We start from the raw sequence: 16381 nt of genomic DNA, 5'->3' as shown, positions 1-16381 counted from the left end.
ATTAATATGTTTTAGTATGAGTTTATATATAATTTTAATATTTACCTCTGAAAAAGATATTTAATAAGAATTCTCTTAATAAAATTCAGTACAATTTATTCTGAGTTATTTATTCATTTAATCTGAAAAATACATTTTAGAATTTCTGTAAAAATAAATATGTATTATTAATAAAATAATAAAAAAGTTTTAAAAACGATACAGCCAAATTGTTCATACTAGAAACATTAATAGATTAGAAGATAGCAGTAATCTGAAAGAAATATGAATCGCTCACCGTACTACTCAATTAAACAACCCCCCCCCCCAAAAAAAAAAAAGATTTTAAACCCTAACTACAACCAGATTTGTCATCAGAATTCATCTCTAAAGCCCCAAAATGAGGGCACATTGCAGGGATTGATGGATATTGATTATTACAAGTCAAAGAAGATAGGATGTGTCCTTAACCATGCAATTGGAGCTATAAGTGTTTCTCCCTGAAGACTTTTCAGTTGCTTTCAATTGAGGCATAGGGTGATGCATGTGTGAAACCCCATAGCTGCATGGTTTAAAATCACATGAAATACTAAAAGTTACAATCAGGCCAAACAGTTATTAAGGAAGAAAAAACAAAGAATAATGCAACATTTAGTCCCTAAACTTTTTCTCATAAAATTTCCCATTGTAGCCCATGTGATGACATGAGATTATGAGATTGTGTCATGTACTCATGTTATCATCTAATTTTTTTTTTTAAATTTAGATAATGTCATAGCAAAATATTAGAGTGCCTCAACATTCCATGGATCGACACTAAGAAAAGTTACCGAGTTCCGAGTTCACGTGGCTTTATCCCCAAAACAAAAACACATGCCGGGGCTTTACTTAAAGAAATTGTATTTATCATCCATGAGAAATGCACAAGAATTCCTTGTAAATGAAGCCTCCAACTTATTCGTTAAATTCCTTACCCTAATTTGACAAGGATGAAATTCAAAACAATGAGTTTTCCTTTTTTTGTATAAAGGAGGCTAAAATATGGGGATAGGGGAAAGCCGGAGTTCGAATTCCAGGTCTGTTGGATCTCACATCTTTACATGAATCACTTGAGTTAAGCTCTGGATTCAATTTTTGCAGTAGTTAAATTCATCACCTAGTATGCATCAACAAGAACAAGCATGCCACATGTTCTCAAATATCGATTACTTATACCATTGGTATGCTATGGGGTAAGTTTCTATACATTTCATAAATATTCCACCTTTTACCTTCCTATTTTCAGCTAGAATTTGAGATCACTAAAGGTCGTATTTTAAGCCAATGTTGAGAATCAGATAACCAAATAAGATATTGTTAAAAAAAGGGTCAAACGAGCATAAATTTACCTCGACATTATTAAGGTCGAAGCCCTGGTTATGAGCCAAACACAAGTTCCCAAATGTTTCAGAAGGGCCACTACTTCCGGTTAAACTATTAAAAAGAGAAAATCCCAAACCATGACAAAAAAGACAAACATTTGTAGTAAATGAGAAAACTCGAGATTGTAACTTACAGCTCTCCATCCAAGCACAAAGCAAAATTGCCACCACCACCAACTGCTAACAAGTCGTTCAAACATATATAGCATGGAAATACCTTCAACATCGGCAGATTAAAAGGAGACTAATATTTCACACAATGAAAAACCAGCATATTAGCCCTGATACACAATTACTAATGGTTAAAGCACTAGGGAGGTCCCTGTATTATAGGGACCGGATCAAATTAGTCCCTCCATTATCAAATGGATCAATTTTGTCCTTATACTATCAAAAAAAATCAAACAAGTATAAATTGTAACAGAGTTTAACATTTACTATATAAAAAAATCTCTTTTCATTTGCAGTTCAATTTCAAAGAATAGAATTCATTCACAGAAACATAAAAATTTTAAAAATATTAACTCTGTTAAACAGCAAATGACATTTTGTATATAAAAAATGTTAACTCTATTCAAATTTGGCCTTAGTTGTTTCTTTTTAACAATACAGGTACTAAATTGATCCATTTAATAGTAGAGGGACTAATTTGATCAGGTTCCTATAATAGAGGGACCTCTCAAGTACATTCACCATTACTAATTGCTTGTACTATCCATTAAGGTCGTAATCATTTCCTATCTAGTTTCAGGAAAGAAACAAGAATCTGTTCAAAAAACCAATCTGCATTCAACATTTGACAATTCATACATTTAATTTGAAATCAAATTGATAATGTTTTAATAACAGCATGAACAAAATCCCATCTTCCAACCAGCAACATGCATTAAATCGATCTCAAACTTCATAGACTGGTAATTGGTAAGGTTTGTACTGACACCGTTCATTACAGTTCTAAGAAACAAAATACATCAAATAGTTTTAACAAAATAGCATACCAGTTGGTCTAAATAGCCTCGGTTCACCATATACAGTTGTGAAAACAAATGTCTGGTTTGTTCCCTGTCATAAAGCAAGAAGAGAAAAGTTAAAAAGACTGCCGAGTCAAAGCTTACAAATTAAGAAATGAAACGATATGTAGAAAAACAGCAAAAATGGAGCAAATCACCAAGAGAAACCAATTCATTGTGTAAATAAAACCATATTTGTAAGTTAAATAGGCATGTTAGCTTACTTGATATTTTCTCTTGGGTGTTGGTTTCAAGGGACATTCTAGCATTGCACCAAAGATGGCTCCTTTCCTATCTCCAGTAATCTAAAATTTGTACAGCACCATGCAAATAATACTTCCAAGGTTCAGATAGATAATCTCTCATAACAATTGAATTACTAATATACAACCATCAACATACCAACAAACAAGGGCCAGAAAGTTCAGCACTCTTACGAATAAGCGTACGAAGTGATATACCATGTTTCAACGTACTGCCCTTCATTTCAAAGAGTTAATTACCAAATCAAAGATCCAAAATCGGAAATACAATGTAGCTTTTCACCAAAAGAACTTCAAAGCTTACTGCAAGACTTACCTATACAACAACACCCATTGACACCCTTTAACAATATTGGGAAGGGAAGACACCAAGAATTCGTACAAATCACAGGTAATAAACACCGATTCATCAGAAAGGTTCAGTGGAGGCTTTATTGAACTCCGTTGCTCTCGTGTATCTAGAAATTCATCGGAATCACTGCTCCTCCTTTCAGAGGTACGGTCCTTATCCTCACCCCGAGGACTAATTGTTTGCTTGTTGTCACTATCTTCCGAAATTTTCTTCTTAACTTCATGAACCCTTACTAATTTTTCATTTGTAAAAGGAATTGTGAGGTCTTCACAGCTATCCAAGGGTTCATCTTGCAACTCAAGTGTCCTATACGAAAAAATGGAATACAAAGAGCTTGGTCCTTTGGAATACAAACTAGCCTACACATTCAGAAACTTTTTCCATATCATGAAATCACTCAAAACTACAACTCACAGCAAATTTAAAACTTAAAAAGGCAATTAAGTTATTGACTCTTTCAACACATACAAACATAAAAACATAAAATAACCCAAAAAAAACACAAACCTTAAACAAAAATATATATTATTACTTGACCTATCCAAAAACCATTGTTTAAAGTTTTACACAATTGAAATTCAAAATGAAGAACTTCAATTTAATCCCAGTCCATGAAGTGAGTTCTAGTTCAAAATAATGAAAATATTTCACATTTTTTTTATTCCTTTCATGCATTATCTAATGAATATGTATATAACCCAAATTATCAAATTACAGTTCCTTTCCAAAGATCATAAACAAAACAAAGGAAAAACACAATTTTCAGCTGCCCCAAGTGTTTAAAAAAAAACAATATAGACATCAATAAAAGATTAACTACATTTCTATAAATAACCCAGATCTAGCATCTAACAAAAAATACTAAAAAATTACCTGAGAAAGATCAGATGGAGTAGAATGATTTGATGAATCTGAAAATAAACGTGAAAGACCCTCAGCTACTTTATCTTTCAATGTATACATTTTCAATCTCTTTTTCAAATGATTCGGTGCTAAAAATGCTTTCTTTTTAAGCTTTAGCTCATGAAAATTAATGTAAGAATTTAAGGAGAAATTTGGTGATTTGTCGGTGGGAAAAAAGAGTGAAAAATACAAGAAAACGAAGCGGTGCGACGTTTGGCTTTTGCTTAGATTTCTTCTTTTGGAAAAACATCGAATTTCTATTTATATCCCAAAAACATGGTAACTCTTTTCTATTTAAATATTACTATATTAAAAAAATTATTATTTAATTGTTTTCCTCAAAAAGTTCAGCCTAAAAAAATTACCATAATTTGGCCCATTCTTGTTTCTAATTTAATTCATAAACTTAGATTTTATTAACATACAATAACGTGACATTTAAAAATTTTAAAAATAAAAATTTTAAATTTTTTAAACCATAATATGACATATATTAGAATGTTATATTATTATTCTTAAACGGAATTTATTTTTAAGAATAAATTTGAGAAATTTTGTCAAGTTTAAAACTAATAATAATTTACAATTCAAGATAAGTCGATAAAAATTATCAAATTCAAAAATTAAATACAAAATTTAAAAGTATGATATTATGAACCTCTTAAAAAAAAAAGCTAAAAAAAGATGTTTAAGAAGATGTTCAGGTTTCTAATTTACATGATTATGTTCACTAATTATGTTTTTCTTTCCACTTGAGTACCATGTTTCAATTTTTTACACTTCACTTTATTCAAACAACAACACTTTCGCTATTTGCTAGCCTTACTTCCTGGATTTATGTTTTAATTTATCTAATTTTTAGCCCATAATCATATTTAAGTTATTTATATATTTTTTTAACAATTTAATATTTTTAGTTTAAGAATCCGATAAAAAAATTTATTTTGATTCATACATTTTTTGTTATTTAAATATTTATTTTTTTATCATTTTACTATACTTATTTAATTCAAAAATAAATTTCCTAAAACTTTTATCATATTTTTCTTTAAATATTGTAATTTTATGTTGATGTCATATCATATTTTTATTTTTAAAGTGCTATAAGTATAATATAATCAAACTATTTATAACACAAGTATTAAATTGGTACAAAACAAATGATGTTGAATAATTACAAAGTAAAACCAATTTATTAAGATGCAAAACGGATTAAAAACTAGTATAATCATACTAAAGTCGACAAACTGTATTAAAACCCGTACATGACAACTACACATTATGAGACTTGAAGACCCGCGCATAAATTTATGCATAATACATTTCAAATATGGATACTCAAGATTCAAAACCTTCGTCTTTGCTGACTATATTAAGCCCTTGTTGACTATTTTTAATTATTTTTCTTGTTGTATAATCATATAATATCCAACTTTGTCGAGTAATCTATCCACACTATAATTTCATGCAAATACTAAATATGAGGTAAAATGATGATTTTTGTGTTTTCTTTCTTTCTTTTAAAAAGGTTTGTGGAGTGTTGTTTGTCAATGCTAAGTGAATTGTCTTCTGTAAAATTTTTGTCTTAACATACTATTCTATAAAGAAGTTAGCAAAGTGTTGCTTGCACTTGAACAAACCGTGCACTGAACGCAAGCCTCACCTATTGTAGAAATTGAAAAATTTGCGCATGATGAGATTTTGACTTGTAACCTATAGGCCATTTATGGGTAAGTATGATACTATTGATTGCCCCCTGGTTTCGTCATGGTGAATAATACATGTTTATCTAGTCGAGGTTTGAAAAACTAATTTTCAAGTACTAATTTAATTAAAAGCTCAACTCAGGAGTTATTTAATTAATTTTAATTACTTATTTAACCCACCAACTTTATAAAAAGTTATTTTAACTCATTATTTAATTTTTCATTCTTTTTAATCATTAAATATACTTTTTTTGTCAAATCACCTAAAAATAGAAAATTAACATTTTTAACTTTGATGATGTGGTATCCAAGTAGATTTTCATGTGAATGACAGTCAGTATTTAATTATTTTTTAAAAAAGTTAAAAATTCTAAAAAATATATAAAAAATTATAAAAATTTAAAATGTATAAAAGTTATTAAAAATATATTTTTAATATTTTTAAATTTTAAAAAATTAATTAAATGATGAAGTGTCATCCACTGTATGTCACATTAGTAAAGTTAAAAAACGTTAACTTTTCCTCTATTTTGAGATGATTTGACAAAAAAACGTAAGTTCAAGAGCTAAAAAATACGATAAATTAAATGAAGGACTAAAATGATTTTTTAAAATTAAAGAGCAAAAAAGTGATTATGTCATTAATTTAAAATATATAAAAATTCAAAATTTTATTAATATTTATAAATTCTGAATTAAAATTTTAACAATAGAATTAATATATCTCATTTAGATTCAATTATATAAATATTTACTATTTTGAAAAACAAAATAAAATATTATTGGTTTAAAATCAGTGAAAACAAACTTGGATAAAGAAATTTAAATATTTTAGGACAATCTTAAACAACTCTAACTCCCACCACCCAAACAGGATAAAATCTTCAGATTTTATGATGTTTTATTTTATTTTCTCCTTATGGTTAAGTTTCTTTTAAATGCATTCTAGGCAGGCTGCCATTTTCTCGAGAAAATAAAAACAAAATAAAAATGCAGAATAGAACAAATGTGTATACACAGGGATAAAAGTGACATGAATTTAATAATCTTTTTCATCATCTCTAATTTTATTTTCTTTTTTTCATAATAGTCTTACAACTTAATATCTTAATTTAATCTCTAAATTTGAATTTCGTTAAAATGTGATTACGTGGTACTCAATTATACTATACTATAATTTTTTTTCTACTTTTAAATTTTATATAGTTTTATTATATTTTCGGGTGATTATAAGATACTTTCTGAAAGTATCATGCCATTGTACTTTAATAAAATTTAAGGATCGAATTAAAAAAATATTAAATTGAAGGATTAAATATTATTTTATTTTTTTAGGTTAAAATATGTCATAAATCTCTATACTCTTCACAAATTTAAAATTTAATCTATATATTTTTATTTTCAAGAATTTAGTCCATCTACTTTTCAAAATTCAAAATTTAAGGATCGAATGAAAAGAATATTAAATTGAAGGATTAAATATTGTTTTATTTTTTAAGGTTAAAATATACCATAAGTCTCTATACTATTCATAATTTTGGAATTAAATCCCTATACTTTTAGTTCTAGGAATTTAATAAATTATTGGACTAAATTTCAAAATTAAAAAAAGTAGAATGACTTAAAGCATATTTTAAACAATATATGCAGTAGGTTTTCAAGGCAAGCTCTGAAGTGAGATACAGTACCGTATCCTTTTAGTCAAAATTTTTCATGGCAGATTCCTTTACATTCATACCTCCTTGCCATTTTCCCAAGCAGAGAATATTGTTTCAACTTTCCATTATTCAAATATTTTCTTTTAAGTTTTTATCTTCAAAATAAATCCCATTTTTGTTCTCATTCTCTTACAAGTTATTAAATTAAACCATTTGTTTAATAAGTTTTCATCATTCCCATAAATCACCACAAAAGCATAACCCTTTTTTCCTTGTTTTTGATTTCTTCCAAGTTCATAAAAGAACTCAAAACTTATAAATAAATAAAAAAGACCAGTAAGCTTTCCTACAAATCCAAGCCAAAAACTGAAGGAAACTACAATGATTTGATTTTTATAAAAAAAAAATGGGTTTTTCTTTTTCTTTGAGACCCTTTTTTCTTTCCCTCTCATTCATTGTATTGTTCACAAACCTTGAGCTTTCATCAATGGTGGAATCTGGTTCAGATATCACAAATTTGGTCTACAAAGGATGTGCAAAGCAAGCATTTACAGATCCAGGTGGTGTATACTCTCAAGCTCTCTCAGCTTTATTTCAAACCTTACTTTCACAATCCATGAAAGTAAAGTTTTACAAGACAACAACAGGGACGGCTCAAACCACCATTAATGGTCTGTTTCAATGTAGAGGAGACTTAAGCAACAGTGATTGTTACAACTGTGTAAGCAAGCTCCCAACTTTATCAGACAAACTTTGTGGTAGCAACACTATAGCCTCAAGGATCCAACTTGTTGGTTGTTACATGTTGTATGAAGTGTCTGGTTTCCCCCAAATTTCAGGCATGGAAATGCTATACAAAACTTGTGGCGGCGGTGGCGGCGGTAATGGTGGTGGTGGGGTTGGATTTGAAGAGAAAAGGGACACAGCTTTTTCAGTCTTGGAGAATGGTGTGGTGAACAACCATGGATTTTTCACCACAAATTATCAATCTATTTATGTATTGGGACAATGTGAAGGTGATATAGGAGACTCAGATTGTGGGGAATGTATTAAAAATGCAGTTCAAAAAGCTCAAGTTGAATGTGGTGATTCAAATTCAGGCCAAATTTATTTACATAAATGCTTCATTAGTTACAATTATTATATTCATGGAGTCCCTAAAAGATCATCATCTTCGTTTTCACATCCTTTAGCGGCTTCTTCAACAGGTAAAAACTTCGAGAACTCCAAAAAGAAAAATCAGTTTCAAAAATGTTTTCCTTTTTTTCATTTAAACCCTTTTTCTGGATGTATAGAAACAGGGCAAGAGACAGGGAAGACAGTGGCTATAATATTAGGAGGAGCAGCTGGAATTGGATTCATTGTTATTTTGATGATGTTTGCTAGAAATTCAATGAAGAAACATGAGGGTAATATGTTTTTTTTTTAGTTCTTACATTAATGCTTCATTTTTTTATATGATATGAATTCGTTTATCATTTTCTTCTTTTTCTTTTTGGTTGCAGATTCTTGAAGGGTTTTCAGAGTTCATTTAAAGGGTGTAAAAAAAATGGTTTCTTTTTTTTGTGTGTGTGTGTGTGTGTGTGTGTTGAACTGAACATAAATGTTTGAACAAAGCGAAAGCATTAGCCATTAGGGGGGAAGCATGAAAATGTAACAAATGAGGGTTTTTTTTTTGTAAGAAAAGTGAAAAGAAAATCATGTTTTGTCTTATTGAATTAATGGATGAAAGACGATGACAATTTGTAACCTTATCATATTTTTATTATTTTATAGCATTTATATTTGCTGTTAAGGCTGAGTTATATTTATGTTTCTTATTATAATTTTTTTTGAACTGGTATTATTGGTTAATTGATAAATAATTTAATTGAGAAAGATTGATATAATTTAAAAAAAATAAACAATAAATATTATTAAAATAATATTTTTGTCATTTTTATAAAACTTTAATATAATTTTTAAATAAAATAATTAAAAAAATCCATATTTAAATTTATATACATGTTTTTACCATTTTATTATAATTATTGTTGAATAAAATTTAAAAAAATACATAAAATGTGTTTTGTTTCACTTATACGATGGTTGTGGCGTAATCTAGTAGTAGTTATTGTCATTTTATTGGAACATTCCTTGAATAAAAAATTGATGGGTACACCAATTTGAAAAAGGGTTGAACTAATTAATCTTTGATTGAATCCATTTTTTCTATTTTTAATTAATCTAATCAATGTATTTTAAGTAGTATGATTATTGAATCTTTAGAAAATAAAAAGAAAATATTCAAATATACTAGACAAATTTTCTAAAGAAATTTTATTTTTATTATTTGCAAGTGTCAGGATATAATAATTTATTAATATTTTTATATATTATTATATGAGTTAATATTTAATACATTGACAATATATTTTTTGTTCCGCAAGTAATCTTAAAAAATTACCACATGTCTTTTTTTTTAATATTTGTTTATTTTAATATTTTACTATATCTCCTTATAAGACATTTGTCAACCTTCTAACTCTACTTGTAGAGTCTAAAAACTCAGTTGATTATGTACTAAATATTTTCATTAATAATATATTTTTTTTATTCTGCAAGTAACATTAAAAAATTATCACGCCTCTTTGAAAGTTCCGCTAAAAATATACTAAATATTTTTTTATTAAATTAATATTTGGTTTGCCGAAAATATATTTTAGCTATTATTTTTCTTTATTTTCAAGCTAGTATTATTGGATCTCTTTTCTTTCTTTCTCTTTTTTACTTTTTGTCACTTTTCTCCTTTGAGTTGAACCCAAGTTTAGGACCAAAAAAAAATAAAATGTGTTTGCTTGTCAAATTTTCTTAACTTTTTTCTGTTTTTCTTTTTTGTGTTAATACTAATCACCCGAATCGAATTTAATTTCATGACTTATTTTTAAGAAAATTACATATAAATTTAAAAGAAATTCAAAATATATAAATAGATTATCATAAAAACATTATAAATTTATAAAAAAAAATTGCAACAAAAATACAAATCTAGATATCTTTTTGTCTATATCCATTTTAAACAAGATTTTTTAAATATTTTTATAATTTCAAAAAAAATAAATTCCCAAATTTTTATATTTTTTTAAAATTTTAATGTGATGATGGTCCTTTTTCTATGTTTGAAATTGGAAATTAATATCTGTCTAAATAATCAAAGATTATTAACTATACTGATTAAAATGTTGATTAGGATTTTCTCTTAATAATATGTCTCATTAAAATTTTAGATCAACATTATTAGTTTTTTTCATACAATTCTTACTAATACTTATAACTCCCTAAATTCTTGAATCGAAAAATAATATATGATTAAGTGTGTTCAAACCAACATCCTTTTGATCATTATGACAATAATATTACCAACAAAGCTAAAATTAATTCGCCAACCCGATTGATTAAAAAAAATTTTTAAGAAAAAAATATTTCCAAGTTATAATTTTAAACATGAATCGAATTAACTAATAACTTTAACAAAGTAGAAGAAATAATATCAAATTAGAATTAAATCGATATAAGTACTATGGAAGCTCTATATTAAGACTTAGATTGCATTTTAGCCCCTCTATTTAAAAATGGGTAAATTAGTGCCGTAAGTTAAATCAGAGAGCAAATCGATCATTTTATTAAAATTTTTATCCATTTTTACTGTTAAAAACTAGTCATTGTATGTCAACATGATGTTCATGTGGCATTCCACGTATCACTGTCTGGTTATTCCATCGACCACGCCAGTTTTTAACAATATGAATTGATAAAATTTTTAACAAAAATGACCAATATGCTCTTTGAACTCACACACAATGACTAATTTGCTCATTTTTTGAGTAGAGGGAGCAAAATATAATTTTACTCATAGTATAGGGACTTCTATGATGATACTTTTACCAGATTAAATCTTAAAGTTTAACATAGTATAGGGATGAAAATCACAAATTAACATTATACAAAACTCTCATTTCCTTAATCAATAATAATTCTAATTAATTTATAAAAAATAACAAAAACGTTTCTTGTTAACTATCAAAACGTTAGAAAACAACGGTTTCAATCTCTTTTACCACAAATCACACGTCCATTTCCCGAATGCTCTCAAATTTCTTCTCTTCCTCTATTTCCTCTTCAACATTGACCCTTCCCTTTCCCCTCGTCGTCGTCGTCAGACGGCTTCGACGACGAAAAACGGACCCAATTTCACCGTTAATGACGACGAAAATCTCCATCGTCGATCAATATAGAATCTTTAATATTTGATTTTTTTTCTTTGAAAGAATTTGTTGTTTTCTTTTTGTTTTTGAAAGGTGAAATCATGAATAATAACGTGGCACCGTTTCAGCTCTTGGAACTCAACGTGATCTCTGCGCAAGATTTAGAACCCGTAGGTCGTCGTAAAATGCGAACATACGCGGTGGCTTGGGTTCATTCAGAGCGGAAACTCACGACTCGAATCGATAGCCAAGGCCATAATAACCCGACGTGGAACGATAAGTTCATTTTCCGTGTCGATGAGGAGTTTCTATACGGCCATACATCTGCCGTCATGATTGAAATCTACGCCGTTCATTGGTTTCGTGATGTTCATGTCGGGACAGTTCGTGCTATCATCGGAAACCTTATTCCTCATATCTCTTTACCGTTGAACCGTCGGCAAGAATTTTCATTAGGGACAACGTTCGTTGCGCTTCAAGTTTGGAGACCATCGGGTCGACCCCAAGGGATTTTAAACATTGGGGTGGCGTTGCTTGATAGCTCAAAGAGGAGCATGCCGTTGTATTTGCATATGGGGTCGTCGGCGGTGGGATATAAGCATTTAATGGGTGAAGAAGAGATGCCTGTTTCTTCTGCTAAAAGCAATAGCAATGATAATGATCAACAAGTTGTGGTTCATCCGTTGGCTAAGCCTAAGCTTCGACGAACTAAGAGTGATTCGAGTTCAGTTTTTCCTTTAGATTTAGGGCCTAAAACGAAAGGTTCATCGATTATCAATGGTGGTTCAGTTGTTAACGGTGGTGGGTCAATTGTTTTCGGATTCGAACCCGAAAAACATAATGGTAAAATTAATTCCAGGGGGAGTTCAATGGTGAATTATACAGTTGGGAAAATTAATACTAACAAAGGGAAGTCAAGTTCGGTTGTTAACGGGTTGGAGGATTCAGGAAAATGGGTCAAAAAGGCGAAATCAAGTTCGGTTGTTAACGGGTTGGAGGATCCAGGAAAATGGGTTAAAAAGGGAAAATCAAGCTCGGTTGTTAATGGATTTGAGGATCCGGGGAAAATGGCAAAAAAGGGAAAATCAAGCTCGATTGTTGGATTTGAGGATACCGGAAAAAATGGCATCAATGGTCAAAGAATTGGGTTGAAAACACCACCGGGGAAGTCACCGAATGTGTTATACGGTGGCCAAAAGAAAATGGGCGGGACCAAAGTTTGGACCGATTCAGAAATTGGTCCCTCACCGTCAGAAGTGGCGGCTGCGGTGGCGCAAAACTTGCACCATAACAGATTTGATGATTGTGAGAGTTCAATATTGGGATGGAGTTTAGATGATCAAAGCATTGAAGGGCTTCGATCGAAGTTAGAACGATGGAGAACGGAGTTGCCGCCGGTTTATGACCGGGGTGGTGAAACTTCGAGTTCTGTTTCGACTGCGGTTCCGGCGTCGAAACGATCGAGACATGCTCGAAGACACACCGACAACGGCAGCACGTTTTCGTGTTTCGGTAACATTTGTGGGTGCGAAATTTCGATTACTTGCGGCGGTGGTGGGGCTGCCCCCGGTAGAAAAAAAGGGAATTTGCACCGGGGTCCCCCTAGCTCCATTCCTGATGACATGAGTTACCTTTGAATTTGAGAAAAGGACTTAATTGAAAAAGAAAGAGAATTTTGAGTGGCCATAAATTGAAAAATGTGGAACTAAATGTTTCGGATATATATAATGGGGAACCTAAAAATGAGATTTGAAGAGTGACCGATTTATGAAGTTGAGTTAGGCCATTCTTTTCCCCTTTTTTTAATATATATTTTATATTTTATTGAATTTACATTTGATTTTGTAATTTGGAGAAAAAAAAAGAGAAAGTATTGCTAATGATTAAGAATACCTTGAGGTTGTTGATTGAATTTTAAGAATATTTTGTCATAAAAACATTTTGCAATATAAATAAATATTAAATTTGTAGATAAAATTTATAGTTTAACGTGTAATTTGATATATAAATTTTAATTTGATTCAATTATATATATGAAACATGAATTATGATTTATATGTATATATATAACATTAGTTTTGATTCAATTGTACATATTTAAAGAAATGAATACACACATTTATTTTCGTATTGGATTAATATAATTATTTGTGTATGCAATATATCAATTTAAAATTGTGCTAATTCGCTAATGTTGTTAGTGGTTTGTAAAAATTGAGTCAAATAAAAAATTCATGCATGAAATTGTGTAAAATCAAAGTTAATGTATGACATTGCACATTGAATCAAAATTGATATATAGTTTTAATATTTATCCTTGGACTAAAAAAGTATATAAGTTCTTAAATTTTGACAAAAAATCAATTATTATTTTACGAAAAACATTAAGTATCGATTAATTTCATTAACCAATGTTTTCTATCTTTGATTGTCGCGTCATTGACGTGGCCATTAGTGACATTGTCGTGGTGCTTCACACGAACAATAGTTGTTGAAATGGCAATGGCATGACACCTACCACTTAAGCAAAAATAAAAATTATTTTTTAAAAAATAATTAAATTTATAAAATGTTAAATAAAAGAAGTTAAAAAATAAAAATCATATAAAAATTTTAGTCCAGAATGAAATGTCTAGATCATTTAAGATGATGTTTCTAAATTATATAAAGTTTAGAAAATATTAAAAATTATTTTTCTTTGAAATATGAGATGTGTATTGATGTTTTAACTCTACTAACACCTTTAAAGCTATATAATAAAATATTTTTAAAAATAAATATATATGTTTTTTACATTTTATTAATCGTACTTGTAAAGTTTTTAAAAATGTGAAAATATTTCAATTAAAAAATGTATATAAATTATGTTTGCTATATGGCACTACGACGTTGTGTGAAGGGTCAAGTCAATATCATTAACAGTCATATCAACAATGTAACAATTAAAGGCTCAAATAACTTAAGTTGTGAAATTTAAAAATTTAAAGACTTGACTAAATACGTTTTTCTTAAAGAAAATTAATTTATTAAAATAAAAAGGGGTTATACACACTTTTAACCTAAAAATAATAAAATGGGGTAGAGATGCTTTAAATATTTTAAACAAAATAGAGGGACTCAAGGCTCCGAAAACACAACATTGTGGTCTCAAGTTCCAATCCCACACAATACCTAAGCTTTGGAAAAGGGTTTCCCTTAATTATTTCAAGGACAAACATTGTTCAGAGTTAATGGCCATATTTCTGAGGCAAATAGGGAAAAAAAGAATACCAACTTTATGCTTTTCTCCCCCTTCAAAGTTATTTCTTTCCTGTTCTTTTAATTATATATAAATGGTTAACCAATATTAGCAGCATTAGTTAAAAATAATATTTCAAAAATTTTGTAATTAATGAATGGTAATGCTTTAAAAACCAACAAAAAAAAATCATTAAATAGAATGTAAGATTTAGTGGAAAGATAAATTACAGAGATATAATTTAGATTCAAATATTAAATATAATGTTATTCGAAGGGGTAACCACGAATCTTGAAAAAATTAATCATATGGATCACATGGCTAAAATTAGAAAATTGCTTTAAGGAGGCCAGAGGTGGATCATAATTTTTTTTAGGAGCTAAATTACAAAATTACTATTATACTAACTTGTAATTTTTAAACTGTTGAGGGATTATAAGATAATTTTACTTTTTTTAAGAGGGAAAAGACCCTTGTCTACACTCTTGATGGACTATAAAATGAACATGAAGACATTTTCCTCCTAAAACAAGCATGTCACAAGTTATGGAGATGAGTCAAATCATGCACAAACTCTTCGATTTCACATAGATTCTCTTATTTTAACATTATGAGAGACTCTTACCTCATAAATTCGCTAGAAGTCTTAATAAAATAAAAAGACTAAATCTTAATAAAAACAATACTAAACTTCCAACTATAATAAAAATATCTTAAATTTTACAGCCAACTTTTATTATCACTAAAATTTAATTTATATCTAATTAAGTTGTTAATATAACCAAATCTTTCACAAGCTTGTTAGCATAAAAATCAAATAATTAAATGCTATAAAAATATGCATAAATAAAATTGTATTATAACAAAATCTTTATTCTAATTTGAAAGAAGTTATAGCTAAATTTATTCACGATTTAAGTGGCTCACTTATTTTTATCCAATTTGATTAAGTTTGGACATAAATTTTTATGTATCAAAATTGAGTTGACCAAGTTCAATTGAAATAAACAATATTTTTAAAATTAAATTAAATTAAATTATAAAAATATATATTTTTGATATTTTATTAATTTAACCAATAAAATGGACTAAGAAATCGTGCCAAGCTGACCCATAAAAAGCTTGGACTTAAGAATTCTTTTTAAAACCTAATTACGATTTGAGCTGACCCTTAAACAACTTTAAAAACAACTAATCAAGTCAAATTAAAATTACCTTTTTTTATACTTTACTTGAGTATCATAATTAGCATTAAGAATATTGGGTTTTGATAAAAAAAAGTATAAAATATTAATTGCTTGTGCATTTGTCATTGATTACATCTTCCATATGTTAATTAATCCCATTTTTTCCTTCATTAATCATTATGTATTTTTTTTAGGTCACAAAGCATGTTTTAGAATTACTTTTTCAACTTAAGAGCTTTCTTTTGATTTTTTTTTTCAAATTTATAATTTCTAAAGACAAAATCAAAAGTAACCATATAGGTGACTTCTTCAAAAGGTAAATTATCCATATTAATTATAACACATGATGTGTACCATGGAACCTTCTAAACATTATAAATATTTAATTTAGAAAAAAGTAAAATTATGAGGAAAAAATGA

General features: G+C 28.6%; 3 protein-coding genes across 8 annotated transcripts; 2 read left to right on the top strand and 1 right to left on the bottom strand.

The window, feature by feature from the left end:
* Positions 1-209: 209 nt before the first annotated feature.
* LOC107930294 (oxidation resistance protein 1) lies at positions 210-4170 on the bottom strand. 5 transcript variants are annotated; one of them, XM_016861913.2, is made up of 8 exons: positions 3899-4170; positions 2990-3384; positions 2813-2885; positions 2635-2715; positions 2399-2462; positions 1535-1580; positions 1368-1452; positions 210-541 (listed from the first exon to the last, which is right to left on the bottom strand). In XM_016861913.2, the coding sequence occupies exons 1-8, from the start codon at positions 3986-3988 to the stop codon at positions 491-493; spliced, it is 885 nt and encodes a 294-aa protein (XP_016717402.1). In that variant the 5' UTR covers positions 3989-4170; the 3' UTR covers positions 210-490. The 5 variants fall into 5 exon arrangements, 2 of the variants coding, with proteins under 2 accessions (XP_016717402.1, XP_016717403.1); XM_016861914.2 differs by having other exon boundaries at positions 1535-1577; XR_001693007.2 differs by having other exon boundaries at positions 520-541; positions 1535-1617.
* A 3137-nt stretch (positions 4171-7307) lies between these two features.
* LOC107930324 (plasmodesmata-located protein 2) lies at positions 7308-9087 on the top strand. Of its 2 annotated transcripts, none has more exons than XM_016861955.2 (3): positions 7308-8500; positions 8588-8701; positions 8798-9087. In XM_016861955.2, the coding sequence occupies exons 1-3, from the start codon at positions 7699-7701 to the stop codon at positions 8803-8805; spliced, it is 924 nt and encodes a 307-aa protein (XP_016717444.1). In that variant the 5' UTR covers positions 7308-7698; the 3' UTR covers positions 8806-9087. The 2 variants fall into 2 exon arrangements, with proteins under 2 accessions (XP_016717444.1, XP_016717445.1); XM_016861956.2 differs by having other exon boundaries at positions 7336-8500; positions 8594-8701.
* Positions 9088-11637: 2550 nt separating this feature from the next.
* On the top strand, positions 11638-13173 carry LOC107944943 (uncharacterized). Its single transcript, XM_016878762.2, has one exon. It carries the CDS (start codon positions 11638-11640, stop codon positions 13171-13173), a length of 1536 nt encoding a protein of 511 aa, XP_016734251.1.
* The last annotated feature ends 3208 nt before the right edge of the window (positions 13174-16381 follow it).

This window comes from Gossypium hirsutum, chromosome A09 (assembly GCF_007990345.1).
Source record: "Gossypium hirsutum isolate 1008001.06 chromosome A09, Gossypium_hirsutum_v2.1, whole genome shotgun sequence".
In the NCBI taxonomy this organism is placed as follows: domain Eukaryota; kingdom Viridiplantae; phylum Streptophyta; class Magnoliopsida; order Malvales; family Malvaceae; genus Gossypium; species Gossypium hirsutum.
This window is presented reverse-complemented; position numbering and strand designations above follow the sequence as displayed.

Excerpts from the sequence above, each read along its gene's own strand:
- LOC107930324 (XM_016861955.2), top strand. The coding sequence starts at position 7,699 with ATGGGTTTTTCTTTTTCTTTGAGACCCTTTTTTCTTTCCCTCTCATTC. Across the intron at positions 8,501-8,587 it reads TTTAGCGGCTTCTTCAACAG|AAACAGGGCAAGAGACAGGG; the intron begins GTAAAAACTTCG and ends CTGGATGTATAG.
- LOC107944943 (XM_016878762.2), top strand. The coding sequence starts at position 11,638 with ATGAATAATAACGTGGCACCGTTTCAGCTCTTGGAACTCAACGTGATC.
- LOC107930294 (XM_016861913.2), bottom strand. The coding sequence starts at position 3,988 with ATGTATACATTGAAAGATAAAGTAGCTGAGGGTCTTTCACGTTTATTT. Across the intron at positions 3,385-3,898 it reads CTCCATCTGATCTTTCTCAG|GCTAGTTTGTATTCCAAAGG; the intron begins GTAATTTTTTAG and ends CTGAATGTGTAG. Across the intron at positions 2,886-2,989 it reads CAATGGGTGTTGTTGTATAG|TACGTTGAAACATGGTATAT; the intron begins GTAAGTCTTGCA and ends AATGAAGGGCAG.